The sequence below is a fragment of the Lepidochelys olivacea genome (assembly GCF_965140295.1).
Source record: "Lepidochelys olivacea isolate rLepOli2 genome assembly, chromosome: 20".
Classification (NCBI taxonomy): Eukaryota; Metazoa; Chordata; order Testudines; family Cheloniidae; genus Lepidochelys; species Lepidochelys olivacea.
The window spans coordinates 10,464,448-10,486,285 of record NC_140430.1 but is presented as its reverse complement, the minus strand read 5'-3'; the positions used below and the strand labels follow the sequence as shown (position 1 = coordinate 10,486,285).

Below are 21,838 nucleotides of genomic sequence, written 5' to 3'. Positions count from 1 at the left end.
GCTTTTCCGCTCCCACCCACCCCCACCCCTGCCCAGGCTGGGAGGGACTTGCCTGTAGGAGGTGGCCCAGAGCCTCCCTGCCTCCCCTGCCTGCAGTAATCAGACATTGGGTGTCTGGTCAATAGATCCGACTGGACAATGTCAGGTCCCCTTTTCAACCAGAAAGTCCAGTTGAAAAGGCAGGCACCTGGCTACCCTAGATGGCCAGGTGAGGAGAGGAGGAGGAGCAGGGCAGGCACTCTGTGTGAGAGCCGCTGAGACTCAGCAGGCAGGGCGGGAGCTAGCTCCAGGCTGGGAAGTCTGTCTCAGCCATTCTCTGTCTTGCCAACCATCGGGTAGCTGCTCCCAGCCCCAGCCTGATCACTCCGGTTCCTACCTGGTCCTTGTCACTGCAGCAGCCACTCTAGCCTCCAGATCCTGCTGTCTCCTCTGCCCCCGCCCTCGGAGGCATGTGTGCAGTTTACAGGGCATATTGGGTCCCGGGACGTGCAGTGGAACAGTGTGCATGGACAGGACGACAGATCAGCCCCCACAATATTTCCATTGCAGAGGCGCTAGCCCTCCCCCTGGTTCTGCGTGAGGGGGCGAGTCTGACAATGCACAGGGTGTATTGCTTGGAAGGGCAGGCTGCATAGAGCACTAGCATGTGTTAAGGACAGTGTTGTGAGCAATATGAAAGACGCGAGTGTCAGGCCAGAGCCCAGGACCTGTAGATTTAGAACCACGCACACCTATGGCCTGAGCTACAACAGCTGCGGCTAGGTCAGTGGCTGCAGCAGACTCACAGCTGTGAGATGTGTCTCTCTGCCACGGCGCAGCGTCTCAGGGCGGTAGGGGCAGGTGGCACAAGCAATGCAGGGGACTTAGGGCCATATTTACAAAGGTATTTAGGTGCCTAAAGATGCAGATAGGCTCCTAATAGGTTTTACACAAGCACCTATGTGAATTAGTCGCTTACTATATGTGGCCTCGTGGAGTACATGCTGGACTGGGGGTGTGGAAATGTGGGGTCTAGTCCCACCTCTGTAACTGGGTGACCGAGGGCAGGTCTGCTTCCTGCTCTGAGCCTGTTTCACCATCTACAAGACAGGGATAATAATTCTTGCCTCCTTTGGAAAGCACTTTGAAACTGACTAATGGCGAGGGGTATATAAGAGCTAGGAATTATTATTAATAATTAGAGGTTTCAGAGTAGCAGCCGTGTTAGTCTGTATTCGCAAAAAGAAAAGGAGTACTTGTGGCACCTTAGAGACTAACCAATTTATTTGGGCCAAAGCATTCAGTGCATCTGATGAAGTGAGCTCACGAAAGCTCATGGTCAAATAAATTTGTTAGTCTCTAAGGTGCCACAAGTCCTCCTTTTCTTTTTATTAATAATTAATTATTATAATTATTATTAATTAGTATTATGTACCTTTTTAAACCTGTCCCTTTTCTCTTTGCTTGTTGTTTGCTTTTAAGGTTTTGGATGGGTGGGTGGGGGTTTCTGACATCACTTTAAACTGTCACTAAACCACAGGTTTGTTGGTGTTTGTTCTGATATTAAACCCAACGCATTGTCATACATTTTCCATCTGCTGCAGGTTTTTCATATTAACACATCAGTGAGTCGTAACTGTCAAGGGGGAAGCTGGATGTTCCCAGCATCTGCCTGGGGCTTCTGAGATTCAGTGGGAAGCAATTGGCAGTTGTGACTGGCATGAATATATTTGCTTCAGCTAAGAAGATCATGGCGGAAATTGCAATCCTTACGGAATTTTCTTCCCCCTAGCAGACAAAGGCAGGATGAGATCTGACAGCTGGGATGTGGAGGGAGACAGGCTGGAAATAAGATGCATGTTTCTAACATGGGAGGTAAGCATGGGAACAGATTCCTTTGGGATGTGCTGCATTCTCCAGGATCAGCCCGGGATAATGAACAAACTTTTGTAGCCTGTTGGGTTCGTCTGAACTGGAAGGTTTTGCCCTCAAAAGTTCTGCCGGCTGCTCTGCTGAAAATGAGAATGCATCACAGAATAGCTTGGCTTTCTTGTCCATTTAAGGACAGTGCAAACCATTTATTTATTTATTTATTTATGGTACGTTCAAGGCCACAATCTTCAGGCACAGGCTACTGAGGATGGGCAAAAAATAGAGCCGAGCAAATAATAGATTTTAAAAAAATCCAGTTCCATTTGAACTGAAGACAATGTTTTCTAATATTGCATCAAATCTAAACTGGAACACTTTTTGTTTCAAATCGACTAAAATGTTTTGAATAGACTCAACACAATGTTTTGATTTTTATTTATTTCAAGTTGAATGAAACGTTTTGGTCAACTGGAAATTAATTTTTTCCCCCAAGTTTTTCATTTTGATTACGCTGTTTTGGGTGTTTTTCACCCTCTTGTTGGTTTTTTTTTAATTGGCCAAATCTGAAATGGAAACCCTGTTTGGAATTGAAAAGTCAAAGTGAAATGTTTTTGACTTTTTCAAGATTTCTTTTCCGCAGCGGAAACCGTTCTTCGAATTCAACCCAGATTCAGTGAATAGTTTCTAAACCCCCAAAATGGATTTTTCACTCAAAAACCCCCAAAGAATTTGTGGAAAAAATGTGGCGATTGAATGCAGTGGATGCATCTGTAGAGCTATTCATGGGACAGCTGCATATGATGGGGAGGGGTTTGCTGTCCATCCAACAAGCACTGAGTGGGTGACTCCACAGATCATGATGAGCACCTAGGATGGCCAGCAGCAGCTCCAGAACTTTTGGATGCAAAAGGCCACACTCCTGGAGTTATGTGCTGAGCTCACCCAGCCCCCACCCCCAGTGCCCAGATGCCAGGATACAGGGTGCCCTGGCTATAGAGAACCGGGTGGTGATTGCCATCTGGAAGCTTGTCAACCTGGATCACTATCAGTCAGAGGGGAATCAATTTCACCTTGATCACCTTGATTGATCAGTCCTTCAGCCTCTATATAAATTGTGCCGATCACAACACGTCTTCCATTCTTCTCTTATCCTGGCCTTCCTTCTCCATGTGCCTTTTCACTATAAAATCTTCCCATCTCTTTGGAGGTCGGCCGAGTGGTCGTTTCACTTCCCGCGGGTACCACTCAGTGACAGCTGCAATCCATCAATGGTCAGTGACTCGCTATATGCCTGGTCCATCGCATTTTATTGTACCTACCTGCTTTCAACAACGACGTCCTGCACTCCACTCTGCTGTCTGATCACTTCACTGGGGAGTCGGTGACGGATTGAAATCCCCCAAATTCTTCTTTCCATCGCCCTCTCCGTGACAGACAGCTGTTGCTCTTCTATCTTCGTCAGTGCCCATGTTTCACTGCGGCACCACATTGCTGGCGGTACTGTTGAGTTGAAGAGGTTGGTGTGTATCGCCTCATTGATTTTTCCTTTGAGAACATCCTTGATAGAACTGAATGCGTGCCAACCACTTTTCTTTCTTCGCGAGTTCACCTTCCTGATGGTGGCACACGTTAATTTCTTGGCCCAAATAAACGTATAGCTCAACTTCTTCTATGTGTTCTCCCTTGACTATTATGTGGGCTTTTGGCAAGACAGCAGCCCGCATACGCTTCCTTTTAGAGCGGCTCCTTTTCAGTCCGACATGGCTGCTTTTTTGTGTCGAGCCCTTGCAGCATTTGCTGTAGTTTGAGAGTGTTTTCGGCAATCAGCACACTGTCGTCCACCAATCGGAGGTGGTTTAACTGCTCTCCATCGAGGCGGATCAATTTGGCGCTGAAAGATCAACAGGTTGTCAGTGAAGTCTCTTTCTCAAAGACCTGCTCTAGCTCGGCCGGAAGCTATTGGGCTGGACACTGGCGTGAGAAGGCCTGCGTGATGCTGTGCAGGTGGTTGACCAAGATAATCATGGAACCTTTTAGCCTTCAAAGCAACAAGTTGCCCGTATTATGGGGGCCGTGTACATCATGCCTGCAGCGCAGCACAATCACTGAGTCAACCCATTGTCCTCCCAGCCACAGAGCTGCCCAGCCTGTTAGCTGAGCCCAGCTGGCATCTCCCTACAGTCATCAAAGGAAAAACGTGAAACACATCACCGATGAGTGTCCTGGATGAAAAGCAGCTGCAGGGAGGAATGGGGGTAGCAGCCCAGAGCTCATTGCCATGGCAATGGGCTCAGCTGGGACTCTGCTATTAAGAGGGGATGGCTGTAATTATATTAATGGGACTCAGAGACTGACTCGGGCATAGCTGGCAGCGGACATAGTGACGGGCACTCAGAGCCAGCAGGGGTTGCAGCGGGCTCTGGGGAGCTGCCGCCAGCCCCGCTTTCAGCCTTCGGGGTACACAGATTGGGGGAGGGAGAGCAGGCAGCTGTGGGTGTGGGGGGGGGGCAGCCACAGCCAGCAGCTCCTAGCAAGGGGGCGGGAGGAGGGGACAACGTGGTTCCAAGTGCTGATAGGTCATAAACCAAATCCTGAGTGCCCCCGTTCTCTGTCTCCCTTTCCCCACCCCCAACAGTCCCAACCAGTAGCTCCAGGGCAGGGGAGAAGACTGTAGTGTGTCCCCTCCCCCGCTACCCCCATATAGGGGGCACTGAGGCCAGACAGCGAGCGTGGGAGAGAGCTGCCCTGTCACCAACGGGCTCCTGTACCCAGCACTGAAGAGGCACAAGAGGGGCAAGAGCAAGACCAAGGGGCGGGTTGGGAAAAGAGGGGGGACCTTGCTGCTGCCCAGGCTGGAGCTGTTCTGGGGACAGAAGCCGTCAGTCTCCAGGACTGTCAATCCAGCCTCCCCGGCCGTCACTTAAACGCTGTGTGAGACGCAAGCTAGTGCAGAATGGAAATGCTGAGCGGCCAGGTCACTGCAGACCCAGCTCACCCCCGTGCGGTCGGGGGCTCGTTAGCCGTAGGGGGTGGGGCTAGGGTTGCCAACTTTCTAGTCGCACAAAACCGAACACCTTTGCCCTGCCCCCTGCCCTGCCTCTTCCCTGAGGCCCCACCCCTGCCCGCTCCTTCTCTGAGGCCCCGCCTCCCGCTCACTTCTTCCCCCCTCCCTCTGTTGCTCACTCTCCCCCACCCTCACTCACTTTCACCGGGCTGGGGCAGAGGGTTGGGGTGCAGGAGGGGGTGAGGGCTCCGGCTGGGGGTGCAGGAGGGGGTGTGGGGCTGGAGATGAGGCATTTGGGGTGCAGGAGGGGGCTCAGGGCTGGCAGAGGGAGTTAGAATGTGGGAGGGGGTTCTGACCTGGGGCAGGGGATTGAAGTGCATGCTCTGGGAGCAGGCTGAGGCAAGAGGTTGGGGTGAGGGGTGCAGACTCTGGGAGGTGCTTACCTCAGGTGGCACAGCTGTACACAACCCCTCCCCCTGCGGGGAAGGGATGTTTTACAGACGGGGAAACTGAGGCACAGAGAAAGTGACTTGCCCACAGCAGCTGGGAGGTGAACCCAGCCCTTTTGAGGCCCAGCCCAGTGGCTCTCAATCTGATCCAAGCCAGGAGTCCCGAGCCCCCTCACCCACATCTGGCCAGGCCCCCTCCCAGTGAGCAGTACCAGAAAGGCAGGGTGGTCCTGTCCCCACCCTCAACACCCGTCGAGAATTCCTGTCTTGCCCAGTAAGGATTTTGCTTGAGTGAGGATGGAAGAATAGAGTTCAGGGAGGGCACACCAGGACCCCCTGTTACGAAAGGTGTGAGGGGAGATATTCTGCCATCTGATTCCATTGTCCCGTCAAAGGTGCCCAGAGAAACCACGCTGCCAGCTTTTCCGCGCCCAGATCCCAAGCTAAGTCACCCCTTATGGGAAAATCGGAAATCCTGTTGCAATTCAGCCACTATGGCACTACAGAAATTTCCTAGGGACCTATAGAAACCATGCTAACTCTAACCTGTAGATTTGAATAGATTGAAATGCCTTCTATAGGGGGTTTTTAGATGCACACTGCAGAAGTCTACAGCAGGCATCTGTTTAAATTCTACAGGATGGTGCAAAAAGAAAAAAAAGGCGACTGAAAAATGCTGATGTGCGGCTCAGTTCTAACAGCATTTTAGGAGCCAGAGCCATGAGGAAAGGGATAGATAATAGGGCAGAAAATACCATCACGCCTCTGTATAATTCCATGGCATGCCCACATCTTGAATCCTGTGTGCAGATCTGCTCGCCCTATCTTAAAAAAGATATATTAGAATGGGGAAAGGTACAGAGAAGGGCAACAAAAATGATGAGGGGGATGGAACAGCTTCCGTAGGAGGGGAGATTAAAAAGACTTGGACTTTTCAGCTTGGAAAAGAGACAATTAAGGGCGATGTGACAGAGGTCTACAAAGTCATGACTGGGGTGGAGACAGTGACTAAGGAAGTGTTATTTACTCCTTCTCATAACACAAGAACCAGGAGTCACCCTGATGAAATTAACAGGCAGCAGATTTAAAACAAACCTAAGGCAGTACTTCTTCAGACAATGTACAGTCAGCCTGTGGAACTCGTTGCCAGGGAACATTGCGAAGGCCAAAAGTATAATTGGGTTCAAAAAAGAATGAGATGAGTTCATGGAGGACAGGGACATCAATGGCTATGAGCCAAGATGGTCAGGGACCCAGCCCCATGCTCTGGTTGTCCCTAAACCTGCAACTGCCAGAAGCTGGGACTGGATGACAGGGGGTGGATCACCCTATAATTACCCTGTTCTGTTCCTTCCGTCTGAAACCTCTGGCACTGGCCACTGTCGGGAGACGGGATACTGGGCTGGATGGACCATTGGGCTGACCCAGCCTGGCCGTTATGTTCTTATCTTAACTGAGGGCAGCCGTGGTGAGCAGAAGTCCATGGAGCCAGATGTGCTGCATCCGAGGGTGTGAAAGGAGTTGGCAGATGTGATTGCAGAGACATTGGCCATTATCTTTGAAAACTCATGGTAATCGGGGGAGGTCCCGGATGACTGGAAAAAGGCTAATGTAGTGCCCATCTTTGAAAAAGGAAACAAGGAGGATCCGGGGAACTACAGGACAGTCAGCCTCACCTCAGTCCCTGGAAAAATCATGGAGCAGGTCCTTAAGGAATCAATTCTGAAGCACTTAGAGGAGAGGAAAGTGATCAGGAACAGTCAGCATGGATTCACCAAGGGCAAGTCATGCCTGACTAATCTAATTGCCTTCTATGACGAGATAACTGGCTCTGTGGATGAGGGGAAAGCAGTGGACGTGTTGTTCCTTGACTTTAGCAAAGCTTTTGACACGGTCTCCCACAGTATTCTTTCCAGCAAGTTAAAGAAGTATGGGCTGGATGAATGGACTATAAGGTGGATAGAAAGCTGGCTAGATTCTCAGGCTCAATGGGTAGTGATCAATGGCTCCATGTCTAGTTAGCAGCCGGTATCAAGTGGAGTGCCCAAAGGGTCGGTCCTGGGACTGGTTTTGTTCAATATCTTCATTAATGATCTGGAGGATGGCATGGATTGCACCCTCAGCAAGTTTGCAGATGACACTAAACTGGGAGGAGAGGTAGATACGCTGGAGGGTAGGGATAGGATACAGAGGGACCTAGACAAATTAGAGGATTGGGCCAAAAGAAATCTGATGAGGTTCAACAAGGACAAGTGCAGAGTCCTGCACTTAGGATGGAAGAATCCCATGCATCGCTACAGACTAGGGACCGAATGGCTCGGCAGCAGTTCTGCAGAAAAGGACCTAGGGGTTACAGTGGACGAGAAGCTGGATATGAGTCAACAGTGTGCCCTTGTTGCCAAGAAGGCCAATGGCATTTTAGGCTGTATAAGTAGGGGCATTGCCAGCAGATCGAGGGACGTGATCGTTCCCCTCTATTTGGCATTGGTGAGGCCTCACCTGGAGTACTGTGTCCAGTTTTAGGCCCCACACTACAAGAAGGATGTGGAAAAATTGGAAGGTGTCCAGCGGAGGGCAACAAAAATGATTAAGGTGCTGGAACACATGACTTATGAGAAGAGGCTGAGAGAACTGGGATTGTTTAGTCTGCAGAAGAGAAGAAGGAGGGGGGATTTGATAGTTGCTTTCAACTACCTGATAGGGGGTTCCAAAGAGGATGGCTCTAGACTGTTCTCAGTGGTAGCAGATGACAGAACAAGGAGTAATGGTCTCAAGTTGCAGTGAGGGAGGTTTAGGTTGGATATTAGGAAAAACTTTTTCACTAGGAGGGTGGTGAAACACTGGAATGGGTTACCTAGGGAGGTGGTGGAATCTCCTTCCTTAGAGGCTTTTAAGGTCAAGCTTGACAAAGCCCTGGCTGGGATGATTTAGTTGGGGATTGGTCCTGCTTTGCTCTGGGGGTTGGACTAGATGACCTCCTGAGGTCCCTTCCAACCCTGATATTCTGTGATTCTATGATTCTATGAAGCGGGGGCCATTTCGAAAGGGGGCAAAAGTTACGCGCCTTTGTGCTTGTTCTTCACTCACTCACTGGTCTGGTGAGAATAGCACAATATGATGATAATGTTGTGAGACTGGTTACTCTTGGGATGGCAGGCTGCATGGGAACTGCACATCCAGGGGGCAGGCAGGGGAGTGCAGGCCAGGGGGATTGTGGGAGACAAGAGATGGGTCAGGTGGGTGCTGGGGAGCAAGGGGGACTCGTCGGGTGAGGAGTGGCCCCCAGAAACACAAACACAACTATGCTGCTGGTTCCCCCCACCCCTATGTCACTTCATAGAATCATAGAATATCAGGGTTGGAATAGAGGAGAACGATCATGTCCCACTTCCCTTGCTCAGAACACAGTTCATTGTGTAACTCTGTGCCATGCAATTTCCTGGGGCCCTTGCATCACACTCAGCCTATGGGGCAATTGGCCCTGGCTCTTTCAAGCTGCTCCCAGACAGTAACAGGGCTTGGGGAAACCGCTAACCTGCATGGGGAGCTGGAATCCTCACCCATGGGAAGTCAGGGCCTCATTTGGCACCAAAACCAGGACATGAGGCTCTGCCTTGGGGCTAGGCACAAGGGGATGGACACTAAACTTGGAATCCCCACTCTCTACCAGGAATTTTTCAGGAAGTGATGTCACTGCTCCAGCCACTCAGGGATGGGATTTCCCAGGGCCAGGTAGCACCATGCTGCTATTCAGCATGTGCACACCTTGGCTGGAACTTGCTGGAGGCAGTGAGGATAGAGCTGATAAGCCTAGGCTCCTACCAGAGCTAAAGGAGAATCCTTGTTAACAGTATGGAGCCTATGACCCATGGTCACTAGGTCTGCTTCCCTCCAGCAGAGGGAAGTGATGATATAAACCTGGCAGCTCATTCCAATGCACTACTGATGGATAAACCTGCTTCCCAAGTCATGAATCAGAAATAGATCCCAGGAGTCCTATGTCCTACCCACTAGGCAACTCCACCAGCTCCTGCCACAATGTGGCCTGCTTCTCCCAGAGGCAGGACTGTCCTGACACGAGGACTTAGCAGACACACTGAGACCATGGAGAGCGATTTATGGGGTGGGTGTGTGTTTGTGGGGGGAGGCACAAGGCTGGAACTGCAGGACCCCATCTGGATCAGGATGCCCCCGAAGCGCGGTCATGTCTGGGCTTGCTGTTCTGCTGTGGCACAGTCATAAGGCTGTCACCTTATGGGGAGGCAGTGTGGCCTAGAGCTTAGAACACTGGATTAGACTTGGAGAACTGGGTTCCAGTTCTGGCGCTGCCAATGAGCAAGTCATGACTCCTTCTGTGCCTCAGTTTCCCCATCTGTAAAATGGGGACAATGATACCGACCTCCTTTGTGAAGTGCTTTGAGATACAGTGATGGAAAGTGCTGTATGGGTGCTCGGGACTAGTATTGCTTGCACCCAGGATTCATTTGTTGACTGTAGTGGAGTCACTCCTTTTTGACACCGGTGTGAGTGAGGAGGGAAGCAGGCCTGAGTCCTTGCCCCAGGGTGCTCACGATCCAAAGAGGTGCTCAGAAGAGAGGACAGGACCTGGGGATGGGGTTCTGGGGATAGGGCAGGAGCTGCCTTCTTGGTCTGCGTTCGTGCAGCACCCAGCACAATGGGGTCCTGATCCATTGGTATCTAGGCACTAAAATAGTACACCTAATAAAAAATGTACAGCGCCTAGCACAGTGGGGTCCTAGTCCATGACCTGGACTCCAGCACTACCGTGATACACCTAATAAACGATCAAGACCACACTGGGCCAGTTTGCCATGGAGATACAGATTCTGATCCGAAGAGCCCCAGAGGATCTGATTTCGTCATCTCACCCCAACTTTGGCCCCAGCTGGTGTCTTGAAATTCCCACCCTTTGCTTGGGTCATTTCTCTGCCTGGGCTGGAGAGAACCTCCCTTCCCACACCCACGCATCTGCCCTGTTGCTCCACACCTGGAGGCAGTGCTGGTTTGAACAGCAGCCCCCAGGCACCTGCTCTCCCAGGGCCAGCATAGTCAGGAGACGCTGCTATAGTCCTTTGCTCTTGGACTCAGCAGCAGCGTCTCGGAAATGCAGCCCCTTTGGCTCCCCCCTGGCTCTGACGCCATCTGGGATTATGCAACAGGGCCCGTTGTTGAAATAAGATGCTCTGTTGCGTCATCGGGATCAGTGTTGGAGAGACAGCTCACAGAATGGTTGAACCCAGTTGCCATACGAATGAGATATATGTGAACGACGAGGTTATGGTGAGGTCGCCAGACAGGAGGATGAAAAGAACCAGTCCCAAGCCAGGAGGGCATGGAGGTAAAAGCCAACACCAGTCGCCAACTCAGACCCACGCGGCATCCAAGCAGCGGGTTCCAATAGCGCAGAGCCTGTCCTGACAGCACCCCATCCGGAATAACAGCCCTGTGGCCGCTACAGCTCACGTGGAAGAGGAGCCAGCTGCCCACAGACCACCAGCAAGCTGTCCATGGGCCACAACATGGGAACCTCTGGCTTAGGCAGCTCGGTAGAGCAGAACTGCAGCCAAATTTGAATCACTAGAAGGATTTTGGGGGGCTGATTTGAGCCAGGATTTAATTTCCACCCCAGCTTGCCTGACCCAGAGGTGGCTGATCATAGCGCAGTCAGGAAAGGCAGTACTAGTTGTTATTTGTAATAGTACCCAGACCCACAGCTGAGCAGATTTGAACCAGTGTTAGCAGGGAAGTACAGAGACCACAGAGGGCAGAGGTTTATGCCAGTGGAGGGCAGCCATGGCACAGAGGCACCAGTCAGCTAGTGACTAGATCAAATCAGGACTTTTTTTTTCACCCTGGAGAAAAATATCAGCAAAAATATTGATTTCTTTCATCACAATTTTTTCTAATATTTTTGGGGTTCTTCAGAAAATAAATATTTCCAATGAACCAAAAGCCCCAATGCATTTTTGGGCTTTTCCACAAGGTTTTGGATGAAAATTGAAAAAAAAAATTGTTTTTGAAAAAAAGAGTCTGGTTTGTAACAAAACAAATAAAATTACACACACACATGTTTATATGGGAAAATTTTTCAATTTTCAACTCTGCTAATGACAAGGCTTAGTTTGTTCCAGTTTGAAATCATCCTTTTTTAAAAAAAACCCTGCCTGTTTTGCAGCAGTGGAGTGGTCTGATGATGAAATTCCTGTTTACGAAAATATATCGGTGACGACTGACAAGAAGAATCACCAGCCTCCAGCAGAAATGCCTCCCTCAGACCCAGGTAAGTCAGAACAGCATGGCACGAGCACCCCCAGCCCCAGAAGTGGCTGCATTCTAGTGCCAGATGAAGGATCTCAAAAATGCTTTATACTGCTTACATGGAAAGGGATCAGCTGTCCCACGCTGAAATGCAGCCACGGCTGGGGTGGGATGTAGCAACTGTTTAACAGCTGCACTGTGGTGCGTCACAGAGATCACTCACTCACACAGCGCTGAAACGCAGCCACTTCTGAGGAGGGGGCAAGGCAGCTGTCTAACAACAGTTTAGGACAGGAAGTGAAGAGGAATCCTGTATCCAGCTGGAAGGGTAACAGGATGGAATTACTCCAGTGGAAATATGGCCTGGAGGCAGAGGGAAGGGGAGTAAGCAGTAAAATGGGATGCCTGTCCACGGGGGGGTGGGAGGAGGGAAAGACACCTTAGCCGAGCAACAACCTCCCTGCCTTCTCCGTCCCACAGGGCAGCTGTACTGGTGGGAGAGGCTGTGCAAGGGTCTTGCTGGGGAGACATCTACCTGGAAAGTTGTGAGAGGCTGGTCCCTGGGCTCATAGACAGCTGCTTCCATTACTCCAGCCCAGCTAGCTGCAGGCATGGCCAACACCGGGGCAAACACAGCGTTCTTCCCAAACTGTCTAGGAGAGATGCTGGAATAAAGACCATTCCCAGCTCTCAGGGATTAATACCCCCTGCTAGAAGCGGCAGCCTCTTTGTGGTGGTGGGGGCTGAGGTGGGTCTTAGCTCCTCGTTGCCACAGGGCCTCACACCCTGCAGGCCCTGCCCCCTGGCCAGGCCAGAAGCCAGCACTGGGCCATGGTCCTGCGCCACTGTGGGGAGCCCTGGACCCTCCACCTGCCCTGGGCAATGCACCCCAGGGGGCAGGGACACCCTGCCCCCCCCCAAGGGCAGGTGGAGGGTACGGGGTTCCCCCTAGCAGCCCAGACTCCCTAGGCGGCTCTTACCATGGCCCGGCTCTGGCTTCCAGCCTGGCCAGGGGGCAGGACCTTGGGGGGAAGAGGAGGAGCAGGGGGCAGAGGGCAAGGCCACAGTTCCGGCACCAGTAGCCTCCCCAGACTTCTACACAGGTTCCAGTGCTCCTGTGGGGGCCCCCAAAAATTGGCCGGGCCCTTGGGCACAGGCCCCGTGGGCCCATGCATTAATTTCCCCCTGTGTACAGCGCATATCTTAGCACATAGGGAACATACCCAGAACCTGCTCAATTGTAACAACAGCTGTTTTCCAGCCCCTATAGCTCCATCCACCCCACAGCCTGCCAAAGGGAGAACCTGGGAGCAGAAACACATGCTGATGCTGTACCTCCTGATGGCCGTTTGCTTTCTCATGTGGATCTCTCTCCTCTCGCTCACAGTCGTGAACGGTGAGTCTGCCCCATCCAGCCCTGGCCACCAAGCGGATGGGTGATCACCTGTGAAAGGTTCAGAGAAGACCCCAGGTCCTATGACCATTCGAGGTGTGGAACACCTGCCAGAGAATGAGACACTAAAGGAGCACCATCTGTTCAGTTTATCAGAGAGAAAGTTAAGAGGTCACTAGGGATCTATGGGGAGGAACTTCTGCAGCACGGCCGGCCCTAAAAGATCTACCACAAATACAATATGAGTCAACAATGTGATGCTGTTGTGAAAAAGGCAAATGTCATTCTGGAGTGTTGCATGTAAGACACACAGGAGCTAATTGTTCTGCTCCCCCCGGCACTGGGGAAACCTCAGCTGGAGTCCTGTGTCCAATTGTCCGTGCCACACTTTAAGAAAGACATGAACAAACTGGAGAGTCCAGCAGAAAGCAACATAATTGATCAGGGGGTTAGAAAACCTGCCCTCTGAGGAACGATTGGAAGAACTGGGCATGTTTAACCTAGAGAAGAGAAGGCTGGCAGGGGACACACACCCGATGACAGTTTACAGATCTGTAGCAGGTTGTTATAATGAGGACAGTGATCAGTTGTTCTCCATGTCCCAGCTTTGAAGAAACTGGTGCAGTTTGCAGCAAAGGAGATTTAGGCTGGATATTAGTTAAGCTCTGGAACAGGTGACCTCGGGAGTTGTGGAATCCCTATCATTGGAGGTTTCTAAGAACAGGTTGGACAAACATCTATAGGGATACTTGGTTTACGTGGTCCTACCTCAATGCTGGACTAGATGACCTCTTGAGATTCCTTCAGCCCTGAATTTCTATGTTTCGATGACTTTTCTGACAGCCACGGGGCTCTTTAATCTAACAGATCCAAGGGCTGGGAGCAAATTCAGACTGTGCTATATAAGGTGCATAGTTTGAACAGGGCAGAGAATTAATCATTGGGACAGTTGACCCAGGGGTGTGGTGGATTGTCCTGGACTTTAGCTGCTTTAAAACCAGACTGAGTGGTTCCTGCTATCCATGGGAGTCTGTCCATTGATATCGTTGGGCTCTGGATTAGGCCTCAAGTCGGCCTGCATGTGATCCCAGCAATTCAACACAACGTGAGATCCTTATGAGATAGAAACATACAGACTCCGGGGTTCCTAGAGACCCCAAGCGAGATCAGGGTCCTCTTGTGCCAGGCTCTGCCTTAAAGAGCTTATGATCTAAGTAGGCAAAGGATGGGAAACTGAGACATAGAAAGGGGAAGTGACTTGCCCAAGGTCACCCAGCAGGTCAGTGGCAGAGCCAGGAATAGAACCCAGGTCTCCCAAAGCCAGTGCCCTATCCACTCAATGGTGCTGCTTACCTGGTTTTGTTAAACTATCTATTCTCCATCTTTCTCAAGACATCAGAAGTCAAAGTACTTTCCAAAATAATGGCTAAAGATATTAACTGATAATACCAGAATCAGACATTCAAACAAATAAACAATCCACAGATCAGCGTCAAAGCTCTTGTGTTAAGATGAAATACGTGTTTGTCTGCACTGGATATGATTGTTGTGTTTGTATTTCTTATGTGGGCTGTGCTAGATAAATTGTATCCACAGCTAGTCTGTCCCTTGCTTGTGGGTGCCTGGGTTTTGTGAACGTAATGATAGGTCAATACATTAATGTCACGTAGTGACCCTTACATGGTATTTTACAGAATTGTTTTTTGTTTTGGAATAGATGAGTACATGCAGTGTGATGGCTAAATATATGTGCTAATACCGATGGATGGAGAGGTGTATGTATGTATGCCAATGGATGGTTGGCAGAAGGATGAGTATTTATGCTGATGAGTGAATGGATAGAGGAGTATGTATACCAGTGGAAGGAGGATGGAGGATGGATGGATGGATGGATGGATGCATATGAATGCCAATGGATGGATGAATGTGTATGGATGCTGAAGTGAATGTATGTTGATGTGATGGATGGAAGTGAATGTATGTTGATGGATGGATGGCTGAGTATGTGTGCTGATGGGTGAATGGATTGAGAAGCATATATGCTGATGGATGGAAAGATCATAGAATCATAAAAGATATAATTGGAAGAGACCTCAGGAAGTCATCTAGTCCAATCCCCTGCTCAAAGCAGGACCAACCCCAACTAAATCATCCCAGCCAGAGATGTGTATGCATACTGAAGGATGGAGGTTTGTTGGATGAGTATGGATGCTGCAGGATGGAGGATGTGTCCATGGATGTGTCTATATGCCGATGGATGGAAGTGTATGTATTCCAATGGATGGATGGATGAATACATGTGTATGGATGCCGATGCGTATGTGCGTAGAGAGATCCTTCCTACCAGACAGTCATCAACTCTCCCCATTCCTCATTCCTCCAGACTGATAAAGTTAAGGAAATTGTAAAGCTGCAATGAAAATGATGCCAGTTTAACATTTTGTTGTTGCTTTAAGACCAGAAGATGACTGGGGAACTTGAGACTATTGCTTCTTGTTCTGCCACCACTGAGAACAGCCCAGCTCCATCCTCTTTGGAACCCGCCTTCCAAGGTTGCTATCAAATCCCCCCTCGCTCTTCTCTTCTGCAGACTAAATAACCCCAGTTCCCTTAGCGTCTCCTCGTAAGTCATGTGCTCCAGTCCCCTAATCATTTTCGTTGCCCTCCACTGGACTCTTTCTAATTTGTCCACATCCCTTCTGTAGTGAGGGGACCAAAACAGAACGCAATACTCCAGGTGTGGCCTCACCAGTGCCAAATAGAGGGGAATAATCACTTCCCTTGATCTGCTGGCAATGCTCCTACTCATACAGCCCAATATGCCGTTGGCCTTCTGGACAACAAGCGCACACTGGTGACTCATATCCAGCTTCTCGTCCACTGTAATCCCCAGGTGCTTTTCTGCAGAACTGATGCTTAGCCAGTCGGTCCCAAGCCTATAGTGGTGCATGGGATTCTTTCTTCCTAAATTCTAGACTCATCACTTGTCCTTGTTGAACCTCATCAGATTTCTTTTGGCCCAATCCTCCAACTTGTCTAGGTCACTCTGGACCCTATCCCTATCCTCCAGCATATCTACCTCTCCTCCCAGCTTAGTGTCATCTGCGAACTCACTGAGGGTGCAATTTATCCCATCATCCAGATCATTAATAAAGATGTTGAACAAAACTGGCCCCAGGACTGACCCCTGGGGCACTCCACTTGATACCGGCTGCCAACTAGACATGGAGCCATTGATCACTACCCATTGAGCCTGACTATCTAGCCAGCTTTCTATCCACCTTATAGTCCATTCATCCAGCCCATACTTCTTTAACTTGCTGGCAAGAATACTGTGGGAGACCGGATCAAAAGCTTTGCTAAAGTCAAGATATATCACAACCACTGGTTTCCCCATATCCACAGAGCCAGTTATCTCATCATAAAAGGCAATCAGGTTAGTCAGGCATGACTTGTCCTTGATGAATCCATGTTGACTGTTCCTGATCACCTTCCTCTCCTCCAAGTGCTTCAAAATGGATTCCTTGAGGACCTGCTCCATGATTTTGCCAGGCTCTGAAGTGAGCTGACCAGTCTGTAGTTCCCTGGGTTCTCTTTCTTCCCTTTTTAAAATATGGGCACTATATTTGCCTTTTTCCAATCATCCGGGACCTCCCACAATCACCACAAATTTTCAAAGATAATGGCCAGTGGCTCTGCAATCACATCAGTCAAATCCCTCAGCACCCTTGGAAGCCTAAGATCTGGACCCACGGACTTGTGCGTAAATAGTCCTTAACCTGTTCTTTCACCACTGAGGGCTGCTCACCTCTTCCCCATGCTGTGCTGCCCAGTGCAGCAGTCTGGGAGCTGACCTTGTCTGTGTAGACCAAGGCAAAAAAAGCATTGAGTACTTCAGCTTTTTCTACATCCTCTGTCATTATGTTGCCTCTCCCATTCAGTAAGGGCCACACACTTTCCCTGACCTTCTTCATGTTGCTAACATACCTGTAGAAACCCTTCTTGTTCCCCTTCACATCCCTTGTTAGCTGCAACTCCAATTGTGCCTTGTCTTTCCTGATTACACCCCTGCATACTCGAGCAATATTTTTATACTCCTCCCTAATCATCTGTCCAAATTTCCATTTCTTCCTTTTTGAGTTTAAGCTCACCAAAGATTTCACTGTTAAGCCAAGCTGGTCGCCTGCCATATTTGCTATTCTTTCTGCACATCGGGATGGTTTGTTCCTGCGCCCTCGATAAGGTTCTTTGAAATACAGCCATCTCTCGTGGACTCCTTTCCCTCTCATATTAGCCTCCCGGGGAAGGATGCTGAAGGATGGGGGATGTGTCGATGGATGTGTCTATATGCCAATGGATGGAAGTGTATGTATGCCAATGGATGGATGGATGAATACATGTATATGGATGCCGATGTGTATGTATGTATAGAGAGATCCTTCCTACCAGACAATCATCAACTCTCCCCACCCCTCTGTGGGAAATGTCCAGACTGATTGAGTTAAGGGAATTGTAAAGCTGCAATGAAAACTACACCTGTTTAACATTTTGTTGTTGTTGCTTTAAGACCAGAAGATGACTGGGGAATTAAAGAGGATAAACGCTGCCCTTTCCCAGAGGATAAACCAAGGTACGTTTGATTCCTGTCTAGACTGCAGAACCATATTTCTAGGTCAACAGACAACACAAGAGGCTGGAGCATCATCCATCACACGCGGCCCATAAGGAGCAGTCATGGAGTCCAGGGGCATGGGCATTGCCAATAGAGCATCTGAGCCACTGATGGCGTGGGCCCGGGGCACAGCTAATGGGCATGCTCCATAACCTCCTGTGGGGAGAGGCTGGGTTCTGTGAGCACAAAGGCCAGGAGAGTTAGGCCCAGGTAGCCCCAGCATGTGGTGCAGTGGGTAGGGCTAGGGGGGAAATTTCCATCCAAACTTTTTTCTGACAGAAAATTGGGCTTTTGACTAAACTCATTTTGCAAAATGTATCTGCCTCCGGCAAAGATTTTTGATTTTTCATCAAAAAAACAAAGCAAAAAAAAATATATATTTTTTTGGCCAGAACTGAAATTGTTGTACGTTTTTGGGCCATTCTCAGCTGCAGCAGCTGCTGAACACCAAAAAGTTGTGGATTTTCTGAAAAAAATGTGAAAATTTTGGCAGATATGATTTTCCCCTCTCATCATTTTCGTTGAAATTTTCCATGGAATGCCCTCCTCCCATTCTGTGGCTAGCTTTCATAGCTGGGGACCTGGGGGGCTAGGAATCCTTGTGATCTGAATTCCAGTAGAGCTAGAAGCCCCAGCCATGGACCATGACCTCGTTGTGCTGGGCGCTGTACATTATAAGATGTATTACGGTAGTGCCTCAGAGCCCCAGTCTTGGCCCAGGACCCCATTAGTCTGGGTGCTGTTCACTATGTATTAGGTGTATTTGAGCAGCGCCTGGGAGTCCCACTCATGACCCAGGATCCTGCTGTGCTAGGCGCTGTACAAACTGGATACCAAGAGAGTCGATGACCGAAAGAGCTGACACTCTAAGTAGATGGAATTGATTGGGGGAGGGGCCCTCATACTGAAATCGCCTTGTTGTGCTGAGATCAGATGCCTCTTGCTTGTGTCCTCAGTGTCTAAGGAGTTGAAAGAAGCCCAGGTTCAGCTAGGAAAGGCATTGGCAAAACAGAAGGCAGAGGAGGCAGGTAAGAAGAGCTACAGAGGTGTTTCCTGGCTCTCACCCCTCCTGGCCATTGCGCTGCACCTGGGAAGTGGGTATTCACCAACCTCGGTAGGCAGAGCTAGTGGGGGTCAGGTGGGTGCTGCTAGGATTGGGGTCAAGGATGGTGTCTAGGACCAGGAGTCTGACCCCTATCCCCTCACCCTACAGCTGCAGAGCCCGCCCCATCTTAGCGCATCCTCCCCGTGCAAACTGCCTCTCAGGTGCCATTTTCCAGCCACCTGGACTGGGCGAGAGTCCGCTCCCTGGCTGGAGGTGGAGGGTGAGAGCAGAGCACAGGCAGGGCTAGCAGAAGGGTGGTGTAGTCCGGGCACCCAGCAAGGGATAGAGTGGGAGGATGTTTCCATGGGCTCCTAAAGGCTCCACAAACTTGAAGCCGGGCTTGCTCAGACAGCAACAATACCAGAGTTTATTTCAGCTCCAAAAGACTAATCCTTAGCAAGCAGGCAAACTGAGGCGCAGGGCAATTGAAGTGACCCACCTAGGATCAATGGCAGAGGTGGGAATAGGCCCTGGGCATCCTGGCCCCACTGCTCCTTCTCCAGTCACTGCCTGGCTGTGCAAGAACATAGCACAATAGTCCTCTGTGAGGAATGGGCGAGATTCTTCGTGTTTAGCACGCTGGGGGCAGAGCCCCCTTGAGAAATTGGCCATAACCCTCCCAACGGGACTGCTGAGGAGTCTGGGAAATGAAGCCCTGATGGTGGCTGGAAATCCAAGCCTTGAGCTTCTTTGGGAAATCAGGCTCCATAAGACAAGAGTGACCCAGGGACCCCATTCACTACCCCACACGCATGGCTGGATCAGCCCTTCTCACCGAGCAGCAGGAAGAGAGCCTGTGGCATACAGCCCTTGGGCTGTGTTCTCTGTGGGCCTCCTTTAGGCCCAGCGATGCTGCTCCATGCATCCCCTGTGGGCGTGAAGCAGTGATTGGGGCACAGACAGGTGCAGATCATGGGGCGCTGCTGGCCAAGGTAACTCCACTTCTCACAGATCCGAAGCACCCACCTCTGTACGTGGGTGAGTCCCTTCATCTGCCCCATCCCTGCTCACCAGCTGCTCAGAGTCCCCGTCATGGGCCAGGCCCCTCTTGTGGATGGGTTCGCTGTGGATGGGTTCGCTGTGTTCCCACACAGAGGGATCTGGGCCGGTCCAAAGGATGGAAGCACTAGGTGGCAAGAGGAGGGGCTATCAGAGGGCTCAGGTGGAGGTGAGCTTGGTTGCCATGGGAGGGGATGGGGAACTGGCTCCCACGCACTGGGCCTTGCTGAGCAGGGATGTTTTTGTCTTGTTTCCAGCCTCGATGACCAAGCCTCCAAGCTCCTGAGGAGCTCAAAGGGGGCAGCAGCTTGCCTGAGCCCTGGACTGGGGACAGTACGCTGTGGGTCCCCCTTCTCCACAGCCCACTCAGCCCTTGGCCTCTCCGCCAGATGGCATTTGTGTGGCTTGTGGGGAGCTAAGTCAAGACCCTCCCATGCATTCCCACTGAGCAGCCACTGGGTGGGTAACAACCCTTTGCCACAACAAACCAGCAGCAGCTTTGAAGTGCTCACCTGCTGTAAAAACGAAAGGCTCCGAGTCCTCTCTCTTGGCATCAGTGTCTGATAGAGACACAAAGGGCCACCCACACCCCGATCTGAGGTGTGACTCTAGTGTGGCTTCACTCTGGATCTACCCTGGGCTGGCTGAGAGCTGGCATGCAGCTGTCACCAGTGTGTGCATGGAACAAACTGATGCTCTCAGACAGGTTGGACAGATGGAGCGAGTAGAATTGGCCCACTGTATTTTTTTCTAACACTTGGGGGTGGAATTTTGAAGTGAATAATGGCTTTCTCAGTTCTTTGGCAATCCCAAAGAAACAGGGCGAAATAGTTTCAGGTTGAACCCAAAATGAAATTTTCCAAATTCGTAGGTAAAGCAAAAAGTTTTTATAAAATTGTGTTGGGCTAAATTGAAAACTATGAAATTTTGACTGAATTGAAAAGTAAAAAACACCTGTTATTTCATTCAATTAGTTTTTATTTGAAGCATTTTTGAATGTTTTTGATTTTTTTCAAATTAAATTAGAGAGACTTTCAAAACAAAAACTAGTTTGGAACCAGAAAATCAAATTCTTTCAATTTTTTTTTTGGAGGTTTTTTTCCCAACTGAAACAATTCAGAGACATTGGCATGAATTTGAGGAGTGTTTCTGTGGTGCCAAATCCACATTTTTCTCTGAAAAATGATTTTGGGTGAAAAATGTCCTCCAGCTCTTCTTAAGAGCCCAAGTCTCTGAAAATCAGCAATTCCCCCTGACTTTCAAAGAGGCTTGGACTCCTAAGGGCCAGATTCTCAGAGGCTTCTAACTCCCAGTGATTCCAATGGGGAGGATATTTCCATGGGCTCCTAAGAGCTCCACAAACTTGATGCCGGGCTTGCTCAGACGGCAACAATACCAGAGTTTATTTCAGCCCCCAAAAAGTTTTGGAGTCTCAAGCTCCCACTGCCAGCATTCAGTCAACAAGAGCTCCCTGCTATGCCAGGTGCTTCCAAGCCTCACTGTGCATTTCACCCTGTATCCGGGACCCTCATCTATTGCACGTCTGCTTTGCTGCATCTCCGAGGAGGTAACGGGAATCCTCAGCAGTGTGGATGATGACATCTGCTCCCGCCCTTGCCTTTATGGCCCCTCTTCACCCCACCCCTCATTTAAATGATGGCCAGCCAGCCACTGGGAAAAAGTCCTCATTAAAGAGAAAAGATTTTCCTTGGGAAATGTGGCTCATTTCATTCTTGATGGCTCATACATTTACTAGGATGCTGTCTGGGGAGGGGCCCTTGGGGAAGAGTGAAGGCATGGCATATCTGAACTACAATTCCCAGGAGACATCGTGGTACCTAGAGCAGAGTCTACTCCTGTCAAGGTTCCTTCCCCACTATGAACTCTAGGGTACAGATGTGGGGACCTGCATGAAAAAACCCCTAAGCTTATTTTTCTAGGCAAAACCTTAAGTTACAAAAAGACACAAAAACAGGAATATACATTCCATTCAGCACAACTTATTTTATCAGCCATTTAAACAAAACAGAATCTAACGCATATCTAACTAGATTGCTTACTGACTCTTTACAGGAGTTCTAACCTG

At 49.9% G+C, this 21,838-nt stretch overlaps 1 protein-coding gene across 1 annotated transcript; it reads left to right on the top strand.

Annotated features, from left to right (window-relative positions):
* Positions 1-10,543: 10,543 nt before the first annotated feature.
* On the top strand, positions 10,544-20,649 carry LOC311510732 (uncharacterized protein). The gene is made up of 6 exons (XM_084610688.1): positions 10,544-10,663; positions 11,501-11,605; positions 12,845-12,979; positions 17,544-17,606; positions 18,605-18,676; positions 20,010-20,649. The coding sequence occupies exons 1-6, from the start codon at positions 10,552-10,554 to the stop codon at positions 20,036-20,038; spliced, it is 516 nt and encodes a 171-aa protein (XP_084466814.1). The 5' UTR covers positions 10,544-10,551; the 3' UTR covers positions 20,039-20,649.
* The last annotated feature ends 1,189 nt before the right edge of the window (positions 20,650-21,838 follow it).